Source organism: Amblyomma americanum, chromosome 5 (genome assembly GCF_052857255.1).
Source record: "Amblyomma americanum isolate KBUSLIRL-KWMA chromosome 5, ASM5285725v1, whole genome shotgun sequence".
Classification (NCBI taxonomy): domain Eukaryota; kingdom Metazoa; phylum Arthropoda; class Arachnida; order Ixodida; family Ixodidae; genus Amblyomma; species Amblyomma americanum.
This window is the reverse complement of record NC_135501.1, coordinates 129,098,521-129,122,253: the sequence shown is the minus strand read 5'-3', so window position 1 is coordinate 129,122,253 and position 23,733 is coordinate 129,098,521. Positions and strand designations below refer to the sequence as shown.

The following is a 23,733-nucleotide window of genomic DNA, read 5'->3' as shown; positions in this document are numbered from 1 at the left end:
GAGTGACCAATTACACTGATATGGGCGTTATCCATTAAACTGTAGCCTCATACCCTTCAGGCAGAGCCTAACCGCCCCTACAGTTTTTTCCTCGGTAAACAGATTGTACGCGCAAGCCGTTCCTGACGCACCTGCGATGACATGAGATTTGGTGTTGTGGTGGAAGTGCTTTTATCTATTTATTATTTATTTAAAGATACTGAATGCCGATGTGTCCCAAGCAGGACAGGCACAGAGCATGCTAATTACAGACTTATTTAGATGTGTACGACAATACAACAAAAGCTGAATGAAAGGGAACAAAAAATCAGACAACCTAACCAAGTAAATGTGCTTCTAATGTCTGAATGAAATTATCAGTTTGAAAAAGTTATTTTGGAATTAAATTCCAATCAGAGGTGGTTTCGGGGAAAAATCTATACGTGAATGAATTTCTTCTGGCAAAAATTGGCTGCAACTTGTGGCTCCTCAAATAAAAAAGGAAGCAAAAGTGATGCGCCAGCCGTTACAACTGCTAACTACTGTCTTGTGCGCCTAATTATGAGTGGCCAGCAAAGAAGGTAAAGAGAGAAGACATGGAGGCTAAACCGGCAGGTGTGATGGCGGGAAAGGATAGGGGAAAAGAAGATACTTCAACAGGGTGAGTTGTTGGGCTAGTTGGGCTCATTTCCAGAGTTGACGGAAACCTAAAAACAGGCAAATGATGCTAACTAGCAAGCATGGTTAACCCCGATAGTTAACTTTGTAACTAATACAGTCATGCGCCTGGATACAATTCAGAATTTGTAGCGGATCATTGGCAACAGCGATATAGGTTTTTGAGTGTCAGATACGCAGTTACCCTCGGGGCTGTGGCTCAACAAATTATAATCTTATCACACCAAAGGACCAAATTGATTTTTTTTTGTATAATAAGTCCAGTTGTTTTCATGCTGCGAGTGTCTGTAGAAGGAAAGGCACTGCACAAAATCCACGCACGCCAAAATGCAAAGAACAAGCATATAAGTATCATAGTGTTAATCTATCTGTGCTTGCAGACAGGGAGATACGTTCTGAAAGATGACATATGAGCCCCTCCCTACATTTGAAAAAGCACGCTGAAGACTTACCGGGTGCCTGGCCGTCTATATTGAAGCCCTTGATTTGGATCCGTTTCGAGTCCAGAAGTGTGTTCCGTTCTGACTTCACATCATGACTGGGTTTCTTAAATTCGCCCAAGTCCATTTTAGCTGGCGGGTTGAAATTTTCGATCTTCACGACACCGTAAATCGTCTGTAATAAATAAACATGTTTCATATGACACTCACCGCCGCAAACGTTTGTTATTTACTCATCAATGCAGTCATACTTTTTCTTTTTCTTGAAAATGATAGCTTAAGGGCCCCATTTTAGAAAACAATATAGCGTCATAGGCGTTGGCCTGGCTGGCTGTAAGAAAATCCCGGATTGGTCGGCTGACGTGGAAGCTTGGCGCAACTGAATGGTGCAGTGGCGCCGGCATACGGCGGCCACCACAATTAAAATGCGCCTTGAAGAGCCCTGCGTTAAGAAATGGCCCGCGAGATGCGGCCAAGGCATCGTTAGAAACATGAGAACCTCACAGTAAAATATAACATGAAGCACGACTGAGAAAACTGAACTCTAACAGGCGGGAAGCTAGCGTATTTCATTACCCATATACAATCAGCATTGGCAGACAGCTGAGGGAAATGGCGAGGGAACTAATCAGTTAGAACGCAGGACACAAGGACGGATAAATAGAGCTTTAAGCGATAGGTAAACACGCTGAACATAAAAAGCGGATTAATGTAATGAAAAAGAAGCAGATTGTTGAACTAGAACGAAATTGGAAAAGTCCGCTGCGGTGGCTCAGTATTTAGGGCGCTCGGCTACTGATCCAGAGTACCCGGCTTCCAACCCAACCGCGGCGGCCGCGTTTCGATGGAGGCGAAACGCAAAGGCGCCCGTGTGCTGTGCGTTGTCAGTGCACGTTAAAGGTCACCAGGTGGTCGAAATAATTCCGGAGCCCTCCACTGCGGCACTGATTTCTTCCTTTCTTCTTTTGCTCCCTCCTTTATCCCTTCCATTACGACGCGGTTCAGCCCGAAAACCACTTTTCCCATTTTCAGATCATAAAGGAATCCTTCTGAAACCTCAGTAGGCAGTGCCCTTGTCGTTGAAGTAAGATCGTGGTGTCTTAGAGCGCGAAGCTAAAAAATAAAATTCAACCAAGATGATGACACGTGTGCTGTGTGTGGTAAATCTGCAGAAACAATTGGACGCCTTATACTCCAACATGGTGGTATCCTTCCGGATGTTGCTACAGGCACACGTGAATGAATCTGGTGTGCACTTCAGCAAAAAGTGATAGGAAGATTAGCGGCTCAAAAGCAGAGAGTTGACATCATGTTAGAAGTGTAGGAATAAAAATTGATTTAATGAAAATGCGAATTTGCAGAAAGATATATTGCATCTTTTAATAAATACAAGGACCAAAAGCCGAGCATAGTGGCTACCGCTACCACCACGTTAGAAATGGGATGCTTATATTTTCCATCCATAAAGATTAGGGTAAATCTAGACCTATTAGCAACGCAAGGGCATAGTTCTACGCCGCCAAGAGTTCATGCCTGCACTGTGTTATGCAGAGGACCCCAAGCCGCTTAAAGGAGCCAATAGAACTATGGCCCGAATTTTTTTTCCTCTAGATTTTTTCTCATAAAAGTCATGAAATATTCATGGGACTGGTCGTAGAGGAGCATTACGCGGCAAGACTGACTGTGAATACCTGTTAAAATAGTATTAAAATGATGAATATGAAGTTTTTATGACTAATTATGCTTTTAATTGTCTGTTTTAGGCGGCATGATTATATATCGTGTCTGGTAACAGTCAGCACTGAAACCGAACCAGTTTTCAAAAATCTGGAAATTGAAATCGGTATTTGCAATGGCGAACGTTGAATTACGTCTACAGAGCGTGCCCATAACTTAAACCATAATGCGACGAGTGCCGGCCCTAATGTAGCCCCCTTGCCGCTCCCAAAAAGCTTTTGAGGGTCGCCACTCCAAGCCGGGAATGTGCGACCGCTCTGCTCAAACGACAGAGCAGCCCGAAACAGACCGAATGAAATTAAATGCGCTCAAAACAGCAATATCAGCACTTTTAATGGAGAAGAGGAAGAGTTCGTAGCAGTTCCGTCGAGCTTCTCACAAAGTGACTTCATCGAAGGCCTCTCTCTACACCACGCTCTGTACCGCCAAGTGTATGGATGTTGAAGTGATTCACAATGCAACTGCTTCCCTTCGTGTCGTTTCCGCCTTCAGTGTGCTACACCTCTTCACCGACTGAATCGCTGCCTTTAAACGGCTTAAGGAATTTCATCGTCCATCCCAAATTACACAATACAATCATCGGCTCTGCACAAAGTAACCATGTCATGTGCGCACACACTGGATTCGCGGTCCTGCTCACAATCCGCAAATATTCTCGTGGATACTACGACGCACCTTGATACATAAAATATTCCGCAGCCTTCCTTCGATCCCTAACATCCTTCCCTCTCCCATGTATCCGAATCGGAAGTTCTGCCCCAGAACTTGCGCTTTTTCAGGTAATGCTGTCTAGGCTGTCTGCTTTATTATTATTAGTGAGCAAATGTAGCGCGCAATGCTGCTTGTCGGACTACACAGGAAGCTCCCGCTATTCAGGTAAACACACAGGATAGAAAGGCTTTTCATTGTACGTCCAGCTTCACAACACAAATTTATGGCGGCGTTTTAAAAAAATGGCTTCGAAATGGTGTAGCGTACACTTTCTCTCACTCTTCTTAACCGCATTGGCCCAGTGTTAAGAAACAGTAGTCTCCATGGGTATTCTATAAAATGAGAAGAATGTTTCTTATTGTTTTCCTTATGGTTTGAGAAAGCCGCGCTCCCTTCTGCACACCTAGTCAGCCAAACCCTTTCGCATATTTAATGCAGTGTTTTAAAAATAAAACGGCGTCTCAAAGACGTTTCACACTCTCTGTATCTGTTCTAGGATAAACTTCGGTGATTTTCACGCAATGACAACATCGTAAGTGCACTCTGAAATCAGAAAACTGTTTAAAAACATTTCTTTTCATGTAATCCTAAGGGCACCAGCCCTACTTTTCAGCCTCCGTCTGCTCTCGCGTCCTCGAGTGCCAGCTATGTTTGTAAACACAAGGTTGGTTTGCTCCACACTCCCTGGGTGTGTCAACATAACACGGCAGTTCCCCCATCCTAAACTCCACCCAGTTTATATGGGAAGCTGGTCTACTCAGCTCTGGTCTGGAGGAAAGAGACAGGTGGTTAACCGGGTCCGATTGGCAGACAAGGCACAGGCGCTCTGGACCATGGGCCCCACCCGCTGGGACATGACGAACCACAAGTTTTTCCACTACTACTACTACTACTACTACTACTACTACTACTACTACTACTACTGCTACTGCTGCTGCTACTACTGCCGCCGCCGCCGCCACTACTACTACTACTACTATTTGTTGTGGTGCGGGCGGATAAATGGTCAACTACTACTACTACTAATTGTTCTGGCGCGGGTGGATGAATGGTCAACTACTAGTACTAACTACTACTACTACTATTACTAATTGTTGTGGTGCGGGCGGAAGAATGGTCAACCCGAGGACGGTGGCCACGGGAACCACCCGGCATGCGGCTATCGTGAAAGGTAAAAAAATAAGGCGGGAAGTCAACTTACAAGACGACGGGAGATAGAGCGGCAATCGCGAGCCGGCTGCCACAATTCCGTTTCAGTGCTGGTGTGGGAGCTTGCCTTAACGGTTTAACGCCGCTGTTCAGTGCTGCTAAAATTTCGCGCTCCTGTTTCCGGACGCTCACAGAACACGGAAGCTCTTGGATAATACTGAAGCGCAGAACTGAATATAGTAAATACCAGCTATAAATATGCATACTGCGCATATCACGACGCACAGCCTTGCACAGCATTCATGACAGCTAGGTTATCGACGTTATCTCGTGCGCTCCTGAAAAAAAAAGGAGATGGAGAAAATAAAACGAAACTTTTGGAATAAAACGGCACAGTAACGGCATCACTTTTCGATGGACATCTAACCCGCACCGTGAGTGGCATGGAGGTAGGATGGAAGAAGTAATAGACGCAAAAGATAGCCTGCAAAAGTACATGAGGCTCGACTCGAACTCCCGTATGGCGAGCGCAAAGAAAACAATGAAAGAAATGCAGATTTTCGGAAAATTATGCAGCTAACCAAGTTTCTCTTCGAGTCATACAGTGTGGTTTCTCAAATTACATCCTAAGCGGTCTAACAGACAACGTCACTTACTTGCCCTCCCGCAGCTCAATACTTGCTGGTGTTCTAGAGACCCCAACCATGCATCGCAAGAGCGAACTATCTTCAGGTTAAGCTATAGGGAAGATTTTATCTTATTCCATGAAGGAATACCGCACTACATTTTATGCAGTACACTCTAAAGAGACAACAGTAAAGAAGGAGTAAGCTGTCCTCTAGCGCGCTCTATTTCATAACTGAGTGCGCTTGAGAACGCTTACTACCTTATCACACCCATACAGCCGTATTCGCGTTTAGAGTGCACGATAGAACAAGCTAATCACGCATTTTCCAGCAGGTAAGAATGTGACGAATTTCTCCTGTTTTCATAATGAAGGTTACTTAAGGAAATTGGAAGATGCTGCCAGCTCCTGATTTGCGGCATTACGTAACCAAAATACCTGAACCAATCGTAAGGATGCTGCCCTAGTTAGCCTTAACAGGCCTGCGGAACATGTGGACGTGCGTGCTTGCAGAGTGTGCCATCTGCGGTCGTCTCGTATTCGCCAGATTTAGCAGATTTGGCAGATGGAGTTGTCGTCTAAGGAGCTTCATATAAAACTGCCGCCGTTCTTCGTCTTCGTCGCCATTATCTTCTGCGTTGAAACTTGTTGCTTCTCCAGGTTTTAAATTCTCGTTTCGAATATTATACCCAGGCATTTCTATCGCGGGTCTCGATCGATTTTCTTCAGGCCCCAGCATGGTTGTATACAGTCTAGGATTGCAAAACATTTATTTCGTCAGAAGGCAAAATGCAGATGATTCGTGCTAGGTGGACAGCAGCCCACGGCTGACAGCGGCCTGAAGCCCCACTCAATGGCCCGGGTTTGAACGCCCAGGTCCGAGCTGCCCAACAACGGCCTCCCATTGATCGAGAGTAGGAACTTGTATTAAGAGATTCTGGTGGCGGCCCCTCTTTACAGTCCCACAATATGTGGTTGTAAGTGGCTATTTGGCCACTGAGCGTACATTACGGGTCGTTATCACTGTGAAAAAATTTTGATAGTAAGCCAGGAGTCATTAAGGATCGCGTCTGGAGTCACCTGCAGGTGGTCTCCTGCCCCGTATGTTAAGGTGTTGCCAGATGCAGGAAATTAAGATGTTCCTTTCTAGTTTAAAATGGTTAGTAATATCGGGACATGATGCTAGGCTGTCCTTTGAGAAGCTCTCAAAAACAACCGCGTCCTCTGCTCGGTTGAGGAATAGTCGAGCTTTGATGTGTGCCGCTTCGTTATCAGGATTCCCCGAGTGAGCCGGTGCCCAAACACAATAATTCTATCAACGTTTTTTTTTTTTACCCAATGTGTTCATTGCTGCCTGAGAAATTCTGCCCCTCGCACAATTGCGTATGGCGCATTTAGAGCCGGTTCGTATATTATCAGCACTGGTGTTAACGATGGCAAGAACGATAGCCGCCTCTTCTGCCTTTTCTGAGGATCTCGTTTTAGTTGTGCCGGAAACCAGCAGTCTGCCTTGCATGTACACCGCTGCTTGTGCGAACGCTTGTTTCTCTTGGTATTCTGCGGCATCTACATATACCATTTGTTCATGTTATCTGTGCATTCCGTGTAGAGCTTTTGCCCTAGCTTTGCTTCTTGCCTCGGGGTAAGCATACTGTTAGGTAGTGGCGTGACTAGTACTAGTAGTGCCTCAGCGATGTCATCGTGGGCATCGTATGCCATCTTAGAGTTCGTAACTTGGGCATAGTTTATTTTAGGGCTCATAGGCGTCGCGACATACACCTAATCTCCGAATTCAGGCTCCCTCAGACTGCACCATTTTAATACATGAACTCCGTGCCTGACTGCAGTTGAAACTCAGTCTATGAAACCCAGTTTTATGAAGTTCCCGATCTAATGAAGAAATTTTCATTCCCTAGCAAGAGCCCATAGGATTCATTGTGCTCAATAGCCCGATGTAAAGAGACAAGCTGCTAGTAAAGCCAATTTAATTAAGTTCTTTTCGGAATAAATGAGCAAAATAAAGGTGAATTCTCACTTATTTTGCCCATGATGTCTCGGAGCTTGTTCGCAGTGTACCAGCACCAAGGCGCCAAAGTTACGGTCCTGGTTTTGTTTTGACGGGTCACCAAGATGCGCCACTGCACGGAATTGGGGACTCGACAGTCGGCGGAGCTTGCCACGTTGGCTTCGAATCCGTTTTACGTTAAGGCGCTCTCACGCACAAACGATTCGGACTGCTTCCGTGGACTTATCGCACGCACAGGCGCGGGTAGCCGGAAAATGCGATGCAGCGGTAGCTTTTGTATGTTGCAATCTTAGATTTCGGAGGGCGAAAAAATACCTTCCTCGATTTCACTAATTTCCCGATTTAACGCCTTAATTCGTAGTTGCTCTTCGCTTCGTGAAGTCGAGTTTTTAACTGTACTACTAGTACCTCGCCGTGGAGAGTTCGCACCGCGGGGAAGAAGACTGGCGCAGTTGTCCGTTCCCTAGAGAGGAGAGCTTCTCGCGATGCTTCAATTAAAGAGTGATGCTGCGTCGTTACGCCAAACATGACGCCATTTGCTTCACAAATCACCTAATTACGCGATGGATGAAGCAAGACTGCTTTTTTCCTTGTTTCACTATGTATGTTCATTTTGCGTTTCTGCGACTCCTTAATACGTATTATCTTTTCTGTCTTTCCCTTGTTTGTGTTTATTGTTTCGTTTAAATGGTTTCAATGCATATGCTAAATTTGCATTGTTATCGTTATCTTCCTGTATATATGCTCTTTTCTTCATCCTAATGAAATGCCCAAAAGAGGATTACAGCATCCGTAAACGCAATGCATAAAAGCAAGCCTAGTACAAAGCATGCGTACCTTTTCCTCTTTGGAATAAACGCTGAAGTATTTGTACTCCTTGATTGGTTTGGAGGGTTTGAGAATGACTCTCTCACTGGTGTATTTCCTGAGGTTTTCCGCTTCCTGGCGCTGCAGCCTGAAAGTGGATAACAGGAGTTGAGGCACTTAAAGCCTTCTGTTTTGTTTCCGCTTACTCTGTTTCCAAATGCATTTCGTTCAGGCAGAGAGCCTAAGATCATATTCATGGTAGTAGTTGGCGATGGTGCTTTGTGATGAATGAGATTAATATGTTTCGTGAGCAAGGGGATGAAATTCGCAAGTTTCAGTTTACCAACTGGTCATAATAAACCACTAATATAAATCTAGGTGGAATTAAGAACTGATTGATCACACAATCAAATAAAAACGGCACAGTAACGGCATCACTTTTCGATGGACATTAAATTTGTAGATCACAGTACCGTCCGACCGCTTTAAAGGCATCATTGTGTAAACAGCTACTCACAAATTATTCTAATCTTTAAACTTAAACTTTGAGAAAAACAATAATTACGAACTGAAGGCGCGTTTTTTTAATTCACCACAATGCCTACAGTGTAATGCCCTTTAACCGGGGTCTTTGGGGAAATAAATAAACAAATAAATAAATAAATAAATAAATAAATAAATAAATAAATAAATAAATAAATAAATAAATAAGCGTAGAAACCAATCTAAAATTTTCTGCTCAGAAGCTGTGCACAAAAAGCATCCAGAAAAACCCCTTAAATGACCACACTGAAGGATTATTGATTATTTTGGGTTAGTGATGCGGCCGCATTCTTCTCATCCTGCCTCCAATAATAGGAAAACATGTTTTCAGAACAATGAACACCAAGCAATTAAAGACGAAAAAAAAACAAGTGTGCGTCTCGAGCAACGCAGTACGGATTGGACGACCTACAAATGACGTCATGTATGCTGACCGAGTGAAGCCACGAAAGAGAGAATTGCAAATTCACTTCCACTGAACAAAAACGCTGGTTAGCTGCAAAATGCAGCGCACAAGATCATAAGGCTAAGAACAATGCACAGTAGTAGCTTCAGTTAAATGTGATATGTCGTAATAAACCTCAGAGTTGCCCTTTACTCCTTCCTTTCCAAGTCAAGCAAGGGTACGTTAAAAGCTCCAGGTGGTCGAATCTAAAGTTCTCATTTATGGGACCTCTCATAGGCCCTTTTCAGCTTTAGGGCGTTGTGCCTCACTTACCATACCACCCATGGCACACTATACAATACCATGTCACACTATGCAGACCTCATTCAGCAAGAATTCTCTGCTCACCCGCCGTTGGGGATCAGCGCCTGTTGCGTTGTGTTGTTGGCTAATTGCTCGCGAACGGCCATGCTTCGATGTCCGTATGGTTATATTTCGACGCGTGTAAAAAACCGGACATCGTTATTTCAGCACGCCGCGTTGACATCAGTGTAGTTTTGCAACATAGAGTCAGAATAAAAAATTTCTCTGCCAGCAGGCGCCTGAACTCGACAGCTTCCCTCTTGGTTAGGAAACAGGAGCTGAATAGGAGACACCAGAAAACACAGGACAAGAAAAGGCGCACGGGAGAGTTACAACGCATGACGCGATTCCACCAACAACTTCGGCGGTTCGTCGTGCGGGCTTTACTTTGTCTTTGCCGACTTTACCTTGTCTCGATGTAGGCGGCACGCAAGTGTAGTTGGATCCTGGCATAGGCCCGATGTTGTCGAGCAGCGTGTTTATGGCTGCTGGCGACCCAGTGCATTACTTCCACTACACCGCACGTTTGTGCGTTCCGACGTCATAAGGCCAGTAGCGCACGCTAGGCATTTGCGGTGGGTGCGCTGGAGGCTGAAGAGGAGACTTGCGGTAGGTACATTCTCTAGGGCGCGCGCTGCCGCCGATGCCGTGCGGGCCCGCCTCTCCCGCGACCTTGGCGAGGCGGCGCGCGTGAAAGTTCCAGACCTCTCAAGAACGCAGAGGCGGGAGACGCCGCCGCCCGCTTCTAGAAGTTTCAGAGTTGGTTATTGTAAAGCATGTTGCGTGCCATTACGCGGTTCTTAGTCAGGCTTCGTCGAAGGAACTCGCCACGGCCTTTGGCAAGTCGCAAATTTGTGGCAGCTTGGTAGCTGAATGCAAAGATCCTGTTTCTTCTGTGTTTTTGATGTTTTTTTTAATAAAATACCAGTTCATCTGTTCGTCTGGTTGTTATCTTGTGGCCATGTGCTTCCCGCCCAACACCAAATAAGCACCTCGAGGGGACGAGGAAGCGAAGAACTCTGCAGTCTTTACTGAGCTCCTGTCTATGCGCAGCATTCCCAGCACTGCTAAGCCTCTTGGCTGTATCCACGAGCGCTTAGCGCTCATCAAGACTCAGCTCCAAATGTGCGCGCAAGCTGGTTGAACAAAATGCGGCCAAACATGGATGCTTTGCAGTGGGGCCTCTTGTGGCTTGACGCGCAGCTTGCTCTAGAAACCCGCGCGTCTCGCTTATCTGCTTCGTCCCGAGCACAAGTATCTGCACGGAACAGTGCACTGCATTATAAACGTGACCTACAGACTTTCTACTTATTCCTTATAAACTCTGTTGCCTTCTTGTTTCTTCTGCGTGTTCATAGTCTACATTACTGCCTAAGAGACAAGCCTGCTACAATCTATGGCCATAAACCTATAGATTGTCTATAGATTGTCTACAAGATTTCTAATCTGTATAGACCGGTCCAGAGTATTTGTCGATAGAAAGTACATAAATTGTATTGACAAAAATCTCTGTATAGCTTACAAACTGTGTAAAGAAAATTTGTAACAGCGCTGCCATTCCTTCTCGTAGGTCTGTGTGGTACAACCACGTCACACGTCCCGCCACGGCTGGCCGAAACGCGGCGGAGCTGGTTCTTCTAAGATTGGCTTTAAAACACGGCACTATGTACGTTTTAGTGGCGGCAAGTTTCAACGGCAGTTATGCTGCACGTATCGACTTGTTCAAACAGCAAAATGATAAGACAGGAGTAGTCGGTCCTAGCGTGCTGGTCGAACCGACGCGGTCATCAGAGGTTCTGCGTTTTCTGTTAGTAGGAATTAGGGTATCTTTATACCATAACATCACACAGATTCTCTGGTGCGCCGAAGTGTCGGCGTACATGGAATTCATTTGCAGCCAGTGCGTTTAGTGTACGTCGGAATATCGGTGCACGAGCGCTTTTGCATTGGACCTCAACCAAGAGAGGCCGCCGCGGCCAATATCAATACTGCAATCTTCTTATCGACACTTAAACGTACAGCTCGGAACCGGAGTCAAACATGCGTCAAGCAGAACCGCCCGTCCAACTTGTTCTTGGATCGCACTTTCTCTCACCTCGCATTCATGCTCAAGGATAGCTGGCACCTTGATTAGCGTTTGGACAAGATGCTGAGATCGCTTAATATACGCCCTGTGCTCTTCGCGTAATAAAGTTTAGTCTGCGTTCGTGTGCGTCTTTGCCTCTTCTCCGTTCGTGTCTCGTTTCCGCAGATCTTTTTTGAGCCTGTGTGAAGCCTCCACCTGCTAGCTGTAGCAGGCGGTGTTTAAAGGGATTGCCGTCCCTCCATCTTCCAACCGTCCCCCTCTCCCCTCCCCCTCGTGATATGTAATGCGCAGCAGGAGAAGCCAATCTAAGCATGACTCAGTCTCCGACAAGACGCCGACAAAAGAGGAATTTTTTTAATAAATACTTACCCCGACCTCCTGGCAGCGGCTGGTCTACGGCGAGTAAGCAAAAAATAAGCATCTAAGTATCAAGGATATTTTGATTAATATAAGTGGCAGACTAACAAACTTTCAAATGATAGAAGTTCGACGTAAAAGAGGGTGCTACCCGACAAAAACTGCATTCGAATCACTGGCTCAACTGTACTAAAACTTCCACTGTGTCTATTTACTTCGCTTCCTCCACCCTCACCCTGGAGGTTGGAGCACGTGTGAGGAGGTGGGAGCAGGTAATTATTCGGTGGAAATTTTTATTTCCCCGTGGCGTGAGCTCCTGGAGAGTGAAAGTGGGTGGCAAAATAGGAGTTCACATAGGCTGAGCTTGATAGGTGGTGCTTACCGAGATTGCAGGTAACTGGCTCAGCTGCCTCCTATCTAAGCTTGTGCTTCGAATGAAACCTTGTCCTCTCAAACTCAAATGCCATGATAGGGATCAATGAGGCTACTACTGCGTTTGCTGTAAAACAAGAAATGGGTGAACGGTATTCGAACTTTTCAAATGGCAACCACTTTATCTTTAGGCCACAAATATTTCAAAAAAGCAAACAGGCGCCTTTTTCGGAACTGAATGATCAGCTCGGCAGTTTTCAGCAGAAATACGAGCAAGCTTCCGCGTCTTCATGGCAACCTTTATTGGCTAAACTGCATGTGCTCGCTTTCGGCATAAGCATATGGCATCTCTGTTTTCTCCATGCACTTTTTCTATGTGCGAGCCACGAGAAATATCCAGCTTTTATTTGCGCCTTTCTTCGAAAAACAGCCGGAGTTAATTCCCACTTCGGGCATTTTTCTCGCTTTGGAGAAGCGCTCCCTAAAAAAGGCGTTTGAAACATTTTCACCTATCCGCCCCGGAGGAAGAATATATCTCCGCCAGAGTACATATATGTCGCTGGCCTAGCGGCGCTCCATTATGTGCGCAATGGTTTATATGTAGCTTCCTTTACGGTGCTACACTCTTTGCTCGATGGTGCCTACATCACATAACCTAAACCTTGCGGCGTTGCACCCTTAGGCAGAACGACGCGATTATCCTTCCATTCTGCTTGGATGGATGGACGCGCTATCCTTCCATTCTGCTTAGGACAGCAAGGACAGTGTATGAGCGTGGAACGACAACCGGGGGAAAAATACCGCATTCTAGTATAAGGTTGTATTGCTTCTACGGATTTTCTTCAGACTGTACATCTATTGTCTGCTCGGTTGAATTGATTTTTTCTGTGTTGTGACCTTAGGCACAAAGCCGCATTTCCAAGAGTAAGCCCTGGCAGCATTACTGTTTTCCAAATGCCTCTCAGTTCATCATACTTGTCGCAGCTGTGAAGAACCCTATGCGTCATAATCGCGGCATCTCATCGCCCTTTAGCCCCAACAGTCAGTTACGCTTCTTTATGAATTTCTCTCTGCAGTTTACCCATACCAGCAGATATTTATATTCTTCCAGTCTATAGGCATTTCGTGGGCTTCTATAGTAAGTACTAGCCAAGTAGAACTGTTGATAATAACTACAGACTTCACCTAACTGCGCTAATCGTCAAGCCCGGAGCGGATCTGTTGTTTACATAGCAATTAACAAGAGCCTGAAAATCATTCAGGCTATCAGCTGATAGTACAATAACGTCCGCATGCACGAAAGCAGACAGCAGCTCGTCTATTACCGTTGCACCTACTGTGTAAATGAGATCCTAACATAGATTACTTTCTGGTAGCTTTTTTTCATATTTATCAGATAAATCATGAATTGCAGCAGTCATAGAAGACAACCCTGCTCTATTCTTTTGCTTACCGCGACATTTATAATTCTTACTCCTTTCCGAAAGTTACAACTTTATTATCTCCATATATATCCTTAGGAAATGAAATATATAACGAGCGTGACCATCTTAAAGGGTTTTCTACAGGAATTCCCTATTTACGTTGTCGTATGCGCCACTTGCCTGCAGCAGCACTAAATGCATAGAAAAGTTTCCCCTAACTATTTCTCTGCATCACGCTATCATCCTTGCGAATATCGCTTCAGAAGTTGTTTGAAGTTCTTCGAGTGTATAACTTTTTATGCTTGTCTGCATTTTCTTGCGAAAGCAACACTACCCCAGCCAGCCAGCCAGCTCGGCTCGTCTCGTGGGCGCACTTCAGCCGTATGTCGTGGCCGACGAATGACCTTGAGCCGCTGTTGCATAGCAACGTCGCAACCGCGCTCCAACAGATGGCGCCGCAGTCGACGCCGCTGCCGTCGCCGCTCGCTCCACCAGATGTGCACCGCTGGGGTAGAGGGAGAGGAGGCGTCGCCTCGTGGGGTGTATATATACATGCGCTTCACCTCAGTGTATTGTAGATGTTATAGAAAGCGCGAAAGAGAAACAACGACAGAACGAAGCCAGTAAGAGACACCCGCTCAAGAGACACCAGAAGAACGCGCCGCACGACTCGAGAAGCGTCGTGACGAAGATGCGGCTAGAAGTGCCACGTCCAGGAGTCACCGGTTTGAGTTCTCGAGAGCGTCGGAATGAGAGGCTACGTAGAAGACGAGTCGAGGAAACGAAGCTTTCGCAATTCAACTTGTGTTAACCAGACTTCAACCACAGTCAATTTTTTTTTAATTTCACCGCGCGCATTCGAAGCTTATATATAACAGATGTTTTCAAAGATTTTGTCTTCGTCCTGTCTTCTTTTGTCTTTATAAATCAAATTTATTCTTCTCTGTGGCCAGCTGTCAAGAATTTGCTTATTTGTAATGAGTGTTTTCAATAATATTATTAGATTTTACTTGTGCTTGGGCCATTTGCTTATCTGTTATGAGTGTTTCCAATGCCTTTAATAGCATTTGCTTGTTCTTGGGCAAGTTTCATTTATCATCTTAATTGAATTTCTTCTATCCATGCATTTCTACATTAACGAATATTTGCCGCCGCTTTTTCCAGCTAAAAACGGTCAGTACGACGGCTCTTTCCGTTATGCTGTCTGTGTCACTTCTTTATTCGGAGAGATTACCCCATCGTCACTCATAAATGAATCAGCCGTAATAATGTAATATATTCCACAGCGTCGTCCCCCTCTTAACATTTCCCTCTTCATCTTCAATCCGTTCTTGATTTATATCCTTCTTATCCCGTGGGGTTCTAATGGTTCAAGAATCTTCTTGGCCCCCCTCTAGTTGCATCGCAAACTTCAGTCGTCCAAGGATCAGTGCACTGCTTTATTTCACCCTGGACGTACACCAGAGTGTCGCGAGGCATCAGCGCCACGGTTTAACTTTTTTCAGTGGGCGCTGTGGTGCACGCATTCCCAGCGAGCAATTCTACAAACACGCGTGAGATTACCAACATGTGTTCAGCCAAGGCGGCTAGGAAAATTGCTGTTTCGAAATTCGTGAAACTTATAGGTATTGCTAATGGACCCCTAAAAACCTCTACTCACACCAGGCGCCTATACTTTACGAGAAACTACTTGGCTCACTCGAGACTTCAGCGGTCATGAAGGCATTGCGGAATCAGGGTGTAGAAGTGCCTTATGTAAAATTCTTGAAGGTATCTATACCGGCACCACAGCTACCATAGTCCTCCATAAAGTCAGCAATAAAATTCCAAAAAGAAAGGGCGTCAAGCAGGGAGACGCAACCTCGGCAATGCTATCAGTGCCCGTTTAGAAGAGGTAGTCCTAGGCTTGGATGGGGACCGGTTGGGCGTAGGAGTTATTGTAGAGTATCTCAGTAATCTGCGATTCGCTGGTGACATTGTCTTGCTGAGTCACTAAGGAGACGATTTGCAGAATCAAATGACTGAGTTAGACAACCAGTACTGAGCGACTAAAATTATTATGCAGACAACGAAAGCAATGTTCTGTAGTCTCAGAAGGAAACAGCAGTTTACTATTTGTAGCATGATGCTGCAAGGGGCAAGGGACTACATCTACTTAAATCAGGTAGTTATCGCTGATCCGAATCATAACAGGGAGATAACAAGAAGGATAAGAATGTGGTGGAGCGCATTTGGCAGGTTCTCTAAGGTCATGAATGGCAGTTTACCAATACCCCCTCGAGAGAAAAGTATACAACAGCTGTATATTACCCCTCTTTGCGTATGGTTCAAAAACGTGGAGGATAACGAAAAGGGCTCAGCTTAGGTTAAGGACAGTGCAGCAAACTATGAAAAGAAAAATAATAGGTGTAACGTTAAGAGACAGGAAGAGGGCAGAGCGAGTCAGGGATCAAACACTCATTAAATACATCCTTGACCAAAGGAAATCACGAGCAAGGAATGGTCTTGGTCAGGGCATGTAATGCGAAGGCGAAATAACAGCTGGTCCTTAATGATAACAGATTGAATTCCAAGGGAATGGAAGCGTAGCAGTGGGCGGCAGAAATATAGGTGCGCGGATGAGATCAAGAAGTTTGGGGGATACGATGGCCGCACCTGGCAAAGGACAGGGTTAATTGGAGAGACATGGGAGAGGCCTCTGACCTGCACTAGGTGCTGTAACGCCGATGACGATGATAATGCTTATGAGCGTAGTTTAAAAGTTATCTTCCCGAATTTACACAACTAACCTATCCAAAAATCTAGAATTAATACATATGTGTCAGATATGAATTCGTATCTCTCACGTACGAGCTATATAGAGCTGTATGGAACAGGTGTGTCTCTTATGAACTCGTAAGTAGCCTATGTGTGTGAGATATATGTCGCGAATGAACTCATATGGACATCCCATGAGCTACATGGGTCGAGAAAGTTGCCTCGTATCAACACATAAGCTACATAGGAGTTCCTATGCGTCCCAAATGCGTCTCGTATGAACGGATATTGGCCGCATACGAGTTCATATTGCCGCTAGGTGTCCCCGGGCGGCGCCTTGAGGACAAAGAAGTGAATGCGCGTGCTCTTGGCAGCTGGACACTGCTTGATTCCTTGCCGCATGTGCCTAGCCACTTGATTCTACAGCCCATGTTTGACATTTTGTGGCGGAGTGCGCTAGGTAAATCGCTCTGGAATATGTCGCACACCCCTCCGAACACCGAGGACCCCCGGACCTCTCCCTGTCGACACGCCAGTCCACCGGGTAAGCAGCCGAAATGTTGGACTGCCCCCTGAGCATGGGCCATTGGAGACACCCTCGCCGCCTGGCCGACTGCCTCCTGTGCTGAGGCCATTCGACTCTCCCTCGGCGCCTACACCTCAACCAGTCATGCAAGGCACCGCGTACTACACCCTCCAGAACCCACGGCTACCAAAGTCCTTTCACGGGACTCAACTGGAGGACGTGGAAGATTGGCTCCTCCAGTTTGAACGTGTCGCCGCATTTAACCAATGGGATGGCGCTGCCAAGCTGAGGAACGTTTTCTTCAGCCTGGAGGACGGTGCTCGTACGTGGTACGAAAATCGTGAAGACACTCCTTCGTTATGGCCCGAGTTCCGACGTCAACTGCTCGCCGCGTATGTCAGCGCTGATTGTCGGGAGCGAGCTGAACGGGCCTGCAGTCCCTCCCGGTTTTCAACAGCAATACCGACTTCCTCCGCGACATGATCCGCGCTGCTGTCCGTGAGGAGCCAGAGAATATTTGTGGTACGTCGCAGCCAGCGGCCAGCTCCCTCATGAGCGTTTTCCGCGAAGAGGTGCAGCAAGCTATCAGGCCTCTGCTACTACACGCCGAACCACAGCCTACCCAGACAGACTACTGCCGCTCGACATACGCTGAAGCTCTGCGACGCCCCGCCCCAAATCCACCGGCATTTCCACCGCCAAACCAGACAGACTACTGCCGCCCGACCTATACTGACGCGCTGCAACGCCCTGCACCGAATCCAGCGGCAGTTTTTCCCAACCATCACGACGTCCTGCTACCCTCCGTGCAGCTAGGGCAGCACCGTATCCCGTGTGATTGAGAATCCCTGCGCAGAGTGGACGTCTGGCGTGGCCCTGACCGCCGGCGTTCGTGCTTCCACTGTGGGGGGTCTGGTCATCTGTTCCGCCGGTGCCCATATCGAGAGCTTGGCCTGCAGGGTTTCCCCTCCGATGCGCCAAGGCCCCGGTTTGGCTAACGGCCCCCGTGAGATTGAAGAGTACATGACCCAGCAACCTCAGTGGTCCATGGCGCGCAGTCAGTCCCGATCACCGTCAAATCGCCGTCCATAGTTTTCACCGAATGTGCAGAACTCCTCGCAAGCGGCGGCGGACCGCTCGCCCAGCCCTCGCCGGGAAAACTGAGGACAGCGACCTCCGGCGGCGTGGTCGCTGGATATCGACGCTGTAAAGACCCCTTGACGATGCAGACAACGCAGACATCCGATGATAGAGCTTTGACGACGTCGACGACAGCAGCTGAACTAAAGGACCGCTTCTCCCTCGACATACTCGTGTTTCTCGATGGTCACAGCATTAGCGCGTTGGTGGACACAGGAGCGGAGTTTTCAATTTTCAGTGGCAAATTGGCAGCGCTTCTAAAGAAAGTTACAACCCCTTGCTCTGGAGTGCAGATCCGGACGGCGGGGGCCATATCATTACTCCGCTTGGACAGTGCACGGCTAGGGTCCAGACCAGCGACTCGACGTTCATAGTTAGCTGCCTGGTGCTCCGCGACTGTTCTCGTGACCTGATTTTGGGCGTAGATTTTTTCCGTGAGAATGGTGCTGTTATTGAGCTGCGGCACAGAATCGTTACGTTTTCGACAGCGGAAGCAGACACCTCCGACGTTCGGCAACGCCGCTCCGCCCTTCGTATCTCCACTGAAAGTGTCTTGATCCCGCCGCGCTCCAGTGTTTTTGCAAGCGTCGAATGCGATGATGGGCTACGTGATGCACCTGCAGTCGTCGAGGGCAACCTTTCCTTGCTGCTGACACGTGGCATTTGCGCGGCCCGAAGTGTCGTCCACCTCCGTGACGGTCGGTTGGAACTCCTGATTACCAATTTTACGAGCGAGCCTCGTAACCTTTTCCGAGCTACTGCCATCGCGTGGGCCGACCAATTGGCCGATGTTACTGAGTGCTTTGCGTCCGAGGCCATGGACCGTCCGGACACGTCCCTGGATCGCATCCATATTAGTTCCGGGCTCTCTGCGACTCAACAGCGCGACCTCCGCGCCGTACTGCTCCAGTATAAAACCTGCTTCGCATCCTCCTCGAAAGTGCGGCAAACGACGATCACGAAGCATCGGATCATCACTTCCGATGACGCTCACCCCATACGACAGCAGCCGTACCGCATTTCCCCGAAGGAACGCGAGGCTATCCAAACGCAGGTGAAGGAGATGCTTACAGACGGCATTATTCAGCCCTCTAAGAGCCCGTGGTTGTCGCCCGTCGTGCTTGATAAGAAGAAGGATGGGACACATGCGCTTTTGCGTGGATTGCCGTAAGCTGAATGCCATAACGAAAAAGGACATCGACCCGCTGCCTCGCATCGACGACTCGGTCGACAGACTTCGCCGTGCCTAGTATTTTTCGTCGATCGACCTAAAGACCGGATATTGGCAGACTGAGGTAGATGTACGTGACCTCGAATAAACGGCCTTCATCACACCCGACGGCCTATATGAATTAAAGGTGTTGCCCTTCGGCCTTTGCTCTGCGCCAGCGACGTTTCAGCGCATGATGGATACTGTTCTGGCAGGCCTCAAATAGCAAACCTGTTTAGTTTACCTAGATGACATGGTGGCGTACTCAGAAACCTTCGACCAACACCTTGCACGCCTGCGGACCTTGTTGGATGCCCTGCGGTTGGCCGACTTTACACTTAAACCCGAGAAATGCCACTTTGGCTACAAAGAGCTCAAGTATCTCGGTTATGTTGTGAGCGCCGATGGCCTGCCACACGATCCCGAGAAAACTGCCGCCGTAGCCAAGTTTCCCCGTCCTACTACAAAGAAAACGCTCAAGCGCTTCTTGGGTTTGTGCGCCTACTACCGTCGTTTTATCGCCGACTTCTCCAAGATCGCTGAACCCCTCCCCCAATTAGCAAGTGACGATACACCTTTCGTCTGGACTGCCGAGTAACTGGCTGCTTTCACAGAGCTGCGCCAACGGCTGCACACTACCCCTGTGCCGGTTCACGTCGATGAAGAGGCTGCTACCGAGTACACACCGACGGCAGCAACATCGGGCTTGGTGCCATCCTCGTTCAACATCAAGAAGGCGTAGAACGTGTGATTGCGTATGCGAGTCGCACACTGTGGCGCACCGAAATCAACTACCCCGTCTCGGAAAAGGATTGCCTCGCTGTCGTCTGGGCCACGATGAAATTTGGGCCTTATATCTATATCCGTCATTTCAAAGTGGTCAGCGACCACCATTCCTTGTGCTGGCTTGCCAATCTCCGGGACCCATCAGGCCGCCTGGCACGCTGGAGCCTTCGCCTTTAAGAATTTTATTACACAACTGCCTATAAGTCCGGACGTAAACACGAAGACGTCGACACGCTCTCACGCGAACCTGTAGAGCAAGCTGATGACAGCGCAGAGGATGACAATGGTTTCCTAGGTGTGATCAGCAGCTCGGACTTAGTGGCAAAGCAGCGTGCTGACGCTGACCTGTGCTCTGTCATGGGTCACCTGGAGGGCCATGCTTCCAACGTACGTCGACACTTTTCCCGCCACTTGTCCTCTTTTTGCATTCGCAATGGCGTACTGTTCAAGAAAATCTCCAGCAACGGTAACCGGCCCTACCTCCTAGTCGTGCCATGAGACCTCCGCGACGACATCCTTTCGGCGCGTCATGATGAGCCCGCCTCTGGCCATTTGGGATTTGCACGCACGCTCGCTCGAGCGCGTCAGGGCTATTATTGGCCTAAACTTGCTAAGACCATCCACCGCTACGTCAGAGGTTGCCGTGAGTGCCAGCGTCGTAAGTCACCACCGCTCAAGCCCGCAGGTTTCCTCCAGCCAATTGCGCCACCTCGCACATCTTTTGACCAAGTCGGCATTGATCTTCTGGGCCCATTCCCTATGTCGTCTTCTGGCAATAAGTGGATTATAGTTGCGACTGATTATTTGACGCGCTATGCAAAACCCCGGCGGTGCCGTGCAGTACATCCTCTGAAATCGCGCGCTTCTTCATACACCACATTGTTTTACGACGTGGCGCCCCGTCCTCCGTCATCACCGATAGGGGCACCGCGTTTACAGCGCAGCTCATGCACGAGGTGTTCCAGCTGAGTCACACGAACATCCGCAAGACTACTGCATACCACCCGCAGTCAAACGGGCTCACGGAGCGCCTCAACAAAACCTTAGCAGATATGCTCGCAATGTACGTCGATGTACAGCACAAGACTTGGGACGAGATCCTCCCATATGTCACGTTTGCCTACAACACGGCGATTCAGGAAACGACTCGATTTACGCCGTTTCGCCTCGTCTACGGTCGTGATGTCCAAACGATGCTCGACGCCATGCTTCCGTGCCCCCCTGACTACCAGGCGCTCACGCCAGACTGCGAGGAATTTACCCGGCAGGCAGACGAAGCCCGTGAACTGGCCCGTATGAACATCCGCCGGCAGCAGGCAACGGATGTAGAACGCTACAACCACCGACATCGCCACGTCGAGTACCACCCCGACGGCAAAGTGTGGGTATGGACCCCGGTTCGTCGCCCCGGCCTGTCGGAGAATCTCCTGAGCCGCTACGTTGGACCATACACAGTGCTTCACCGCATCACGGATGTGACGTATGAAGTCCTCCCCGATGGCACTCTGCCCAGTTCGCGCCGTCGACCGCAGCCTGAGGTCGTGCACGTGCTGCGTGTGAAGCCGTACTTTACGCAGTAACGTGCACCTCGTTCGCTCCAAGTGCGCCCACGTAATTGCTTCCTATTATTTTTTGGATGGGGAGGGGGAATAATGCCGCCAAGTGTCCCCGGGCGGTGCCTTGAGGACAAAGAAGTGAGTGCGCGTGCTCTTGGCAGCTGGACACTGCTTGATTCCTTGCCGCCTGTGCCTAGCCACTCGATTCTGCAGCCCATTTGTGACAATATGCATCATGCATGTCTCGGGTTAAGAGTTCACAGGCGGAGGAAATGTGTCTTGTATGGACTGTTATGCTGCTTACATCAAATGACACGAGACACGTGCGCATACAGGTGTTCCTATGTGCATCGTATCAATATACATACCTCGCACGAAACGGCCGCCCGAGAGTGCTAGTGACACACATGGAAGAAGCAGCGAGCAAGTGACTATCAAGTGTTGAAAGAACGCATGAATAAAGAAAATCTCGCATCTTTCACACAATTTTTTGTTTGTTTTTTGTGCCCTAATGGTGTAAACACCGGGTGCGCAAAATGTTTTATGTTGTGATGTCTAAGGTGAAACACCCTGTGTGAGTATAGATGTATATATGTAGTTCGCGAGAGCATGACACACTCCACCGCTTAAATGTATATAGCTAATTATACGGTACGTTAAAGGAAACATTCTTGCTGACTGGACGTTGCGATCGTTCTAATCATGAAGAGTATACTTCGCGTTATATATATATATATATATATATATATATATATATATATATATATATATATATATATATATATATAGTGACTTAACAGAGACCAACGTTTGAAACAATGTATTTGACGTTTCGTTTCGGCCACGGCCGTTGAACGCCCTTAATCAGAAGAACAGAATAGGAATGGAGAGCACAGAATACGACGGCGGGTGCGCAAAAAACGTGCAAACATATAATGCACAGAAGATTAAAAACACACGTGACTAAAACGCGGTATGTAGGTACACGAATGTGGGTCACAAGGGCTCAACAGGAGGGGTATGTTGCGAAATTTAAAGCGTAAACAATTTTTGCTATAGAATGCGACTACCGATGATTACACGTGTCATGCTCACAGTCCAAAGACGAGAAACCAGAATTACTGGACAGCAAAACTTAAGAATCAATAAGTTGTACACTCTAAAAACACTGAAAAAACACACTGTCACGCTAAAGCAGCCTAAACGATATAACAGTATTATCTTTTATTACATCCTGACAAAAAATAACTCATGGCGCTATCTGGCTGCTCTGTCCGAGGACAAAAAAAGAAGAAATAAGAAGCATACCTATACTGTGATCTAAAAAGATGAACGTAGCAAAATTTTAGTTATATGATGCAGCGGCAAGTTAAACATACAGGTGCGATTAAACGCAAACGCTTGGTGCGATATACACGAACAAAAAGAACAAACAGGATAGCACAAACATCGGTGGATATCAGTGTGTTTGAACTGGTAGGGTGCTCAATTTCCCCGTGCTTTCGTTCAAACCAGAAGATAGTATATTAAACTTATAGACCAGGAGGGACTATAATTTATCGGCCGTCATTAGATTTAAATGCAGATTCCAGAATAGCAGCTGTTATATGGTCAAATGAATGACCTCAGAGCTGGAAATGTCTTGATAGGGACAGGTTTGAGAAGGATTTAACACGGGCTCGGTGGTTATTGAAGCGTAATCTAAAGGGGTTTTCAGTCTGGCCTACATACGGAAGGTTACATATGGCACACTGGAGTAGGTAAAAGACGCTCGCACTATAGCAGGTGAAGCCACCCTGAATTTTTAAATGAAAGTTAGAACCAGTACTGCTAACGCTCTGAGACGTAGTCATATGCGGAAAAACTTTACAGCGGCTTTTTTTTTGCAAGGGTGGCAGCTTGTGGGTTGTGGAGCAGTAGTTTTTGAGGAAGTTAGTATGTCCCGCAGATTTCTCGATCTTGTATAAACAGCCGTGTGTGGCTCTACGAATATTTCCTTCAGGCGAACACTTTGCATGAGAATATTATGTTTTTTAAGATTACCGAAACATTTGGTGCGGATGCAGAATGAGTGAG

General features: G+C 47.4%; 1 protein-coding gene across 2 annotated transcripts in view; it reads right to left on the bottom strand.

The window, feature by feature from the left end:
- Positions 1 to 23,733, bottom strand: part of LOC144132685 (uncharacterized) — a 114,025-nt gene that overhangs the window by 46,440 nt on the left and 43,852 nt on the right. The window contains exons 6-8 of one of the 2 annotated variants that reach the window (XM_077665279.1): positions 11,899 to 11,922; positions 8,183 to 8,300; positions 1,110 to 1,272 (exon numbers count right to left, since the gene is read on the bottom strand). In XM_077665279.1, coding sequence (XP_077521405.1) covers positions 1,110 to 1,272; positions 8,183 to 8,300; positions 11,899 to 11,922 — 305 coding nt within the window. The remainder of the gene's footprint in view (positions 1 to 1,109; positions 1,273 to 8,182; positions 8,301 to 11,898; positions 11,923 to 23,733) is intronic. The other variant, XM_077665280.1, reaches the window with a different exon arrangement.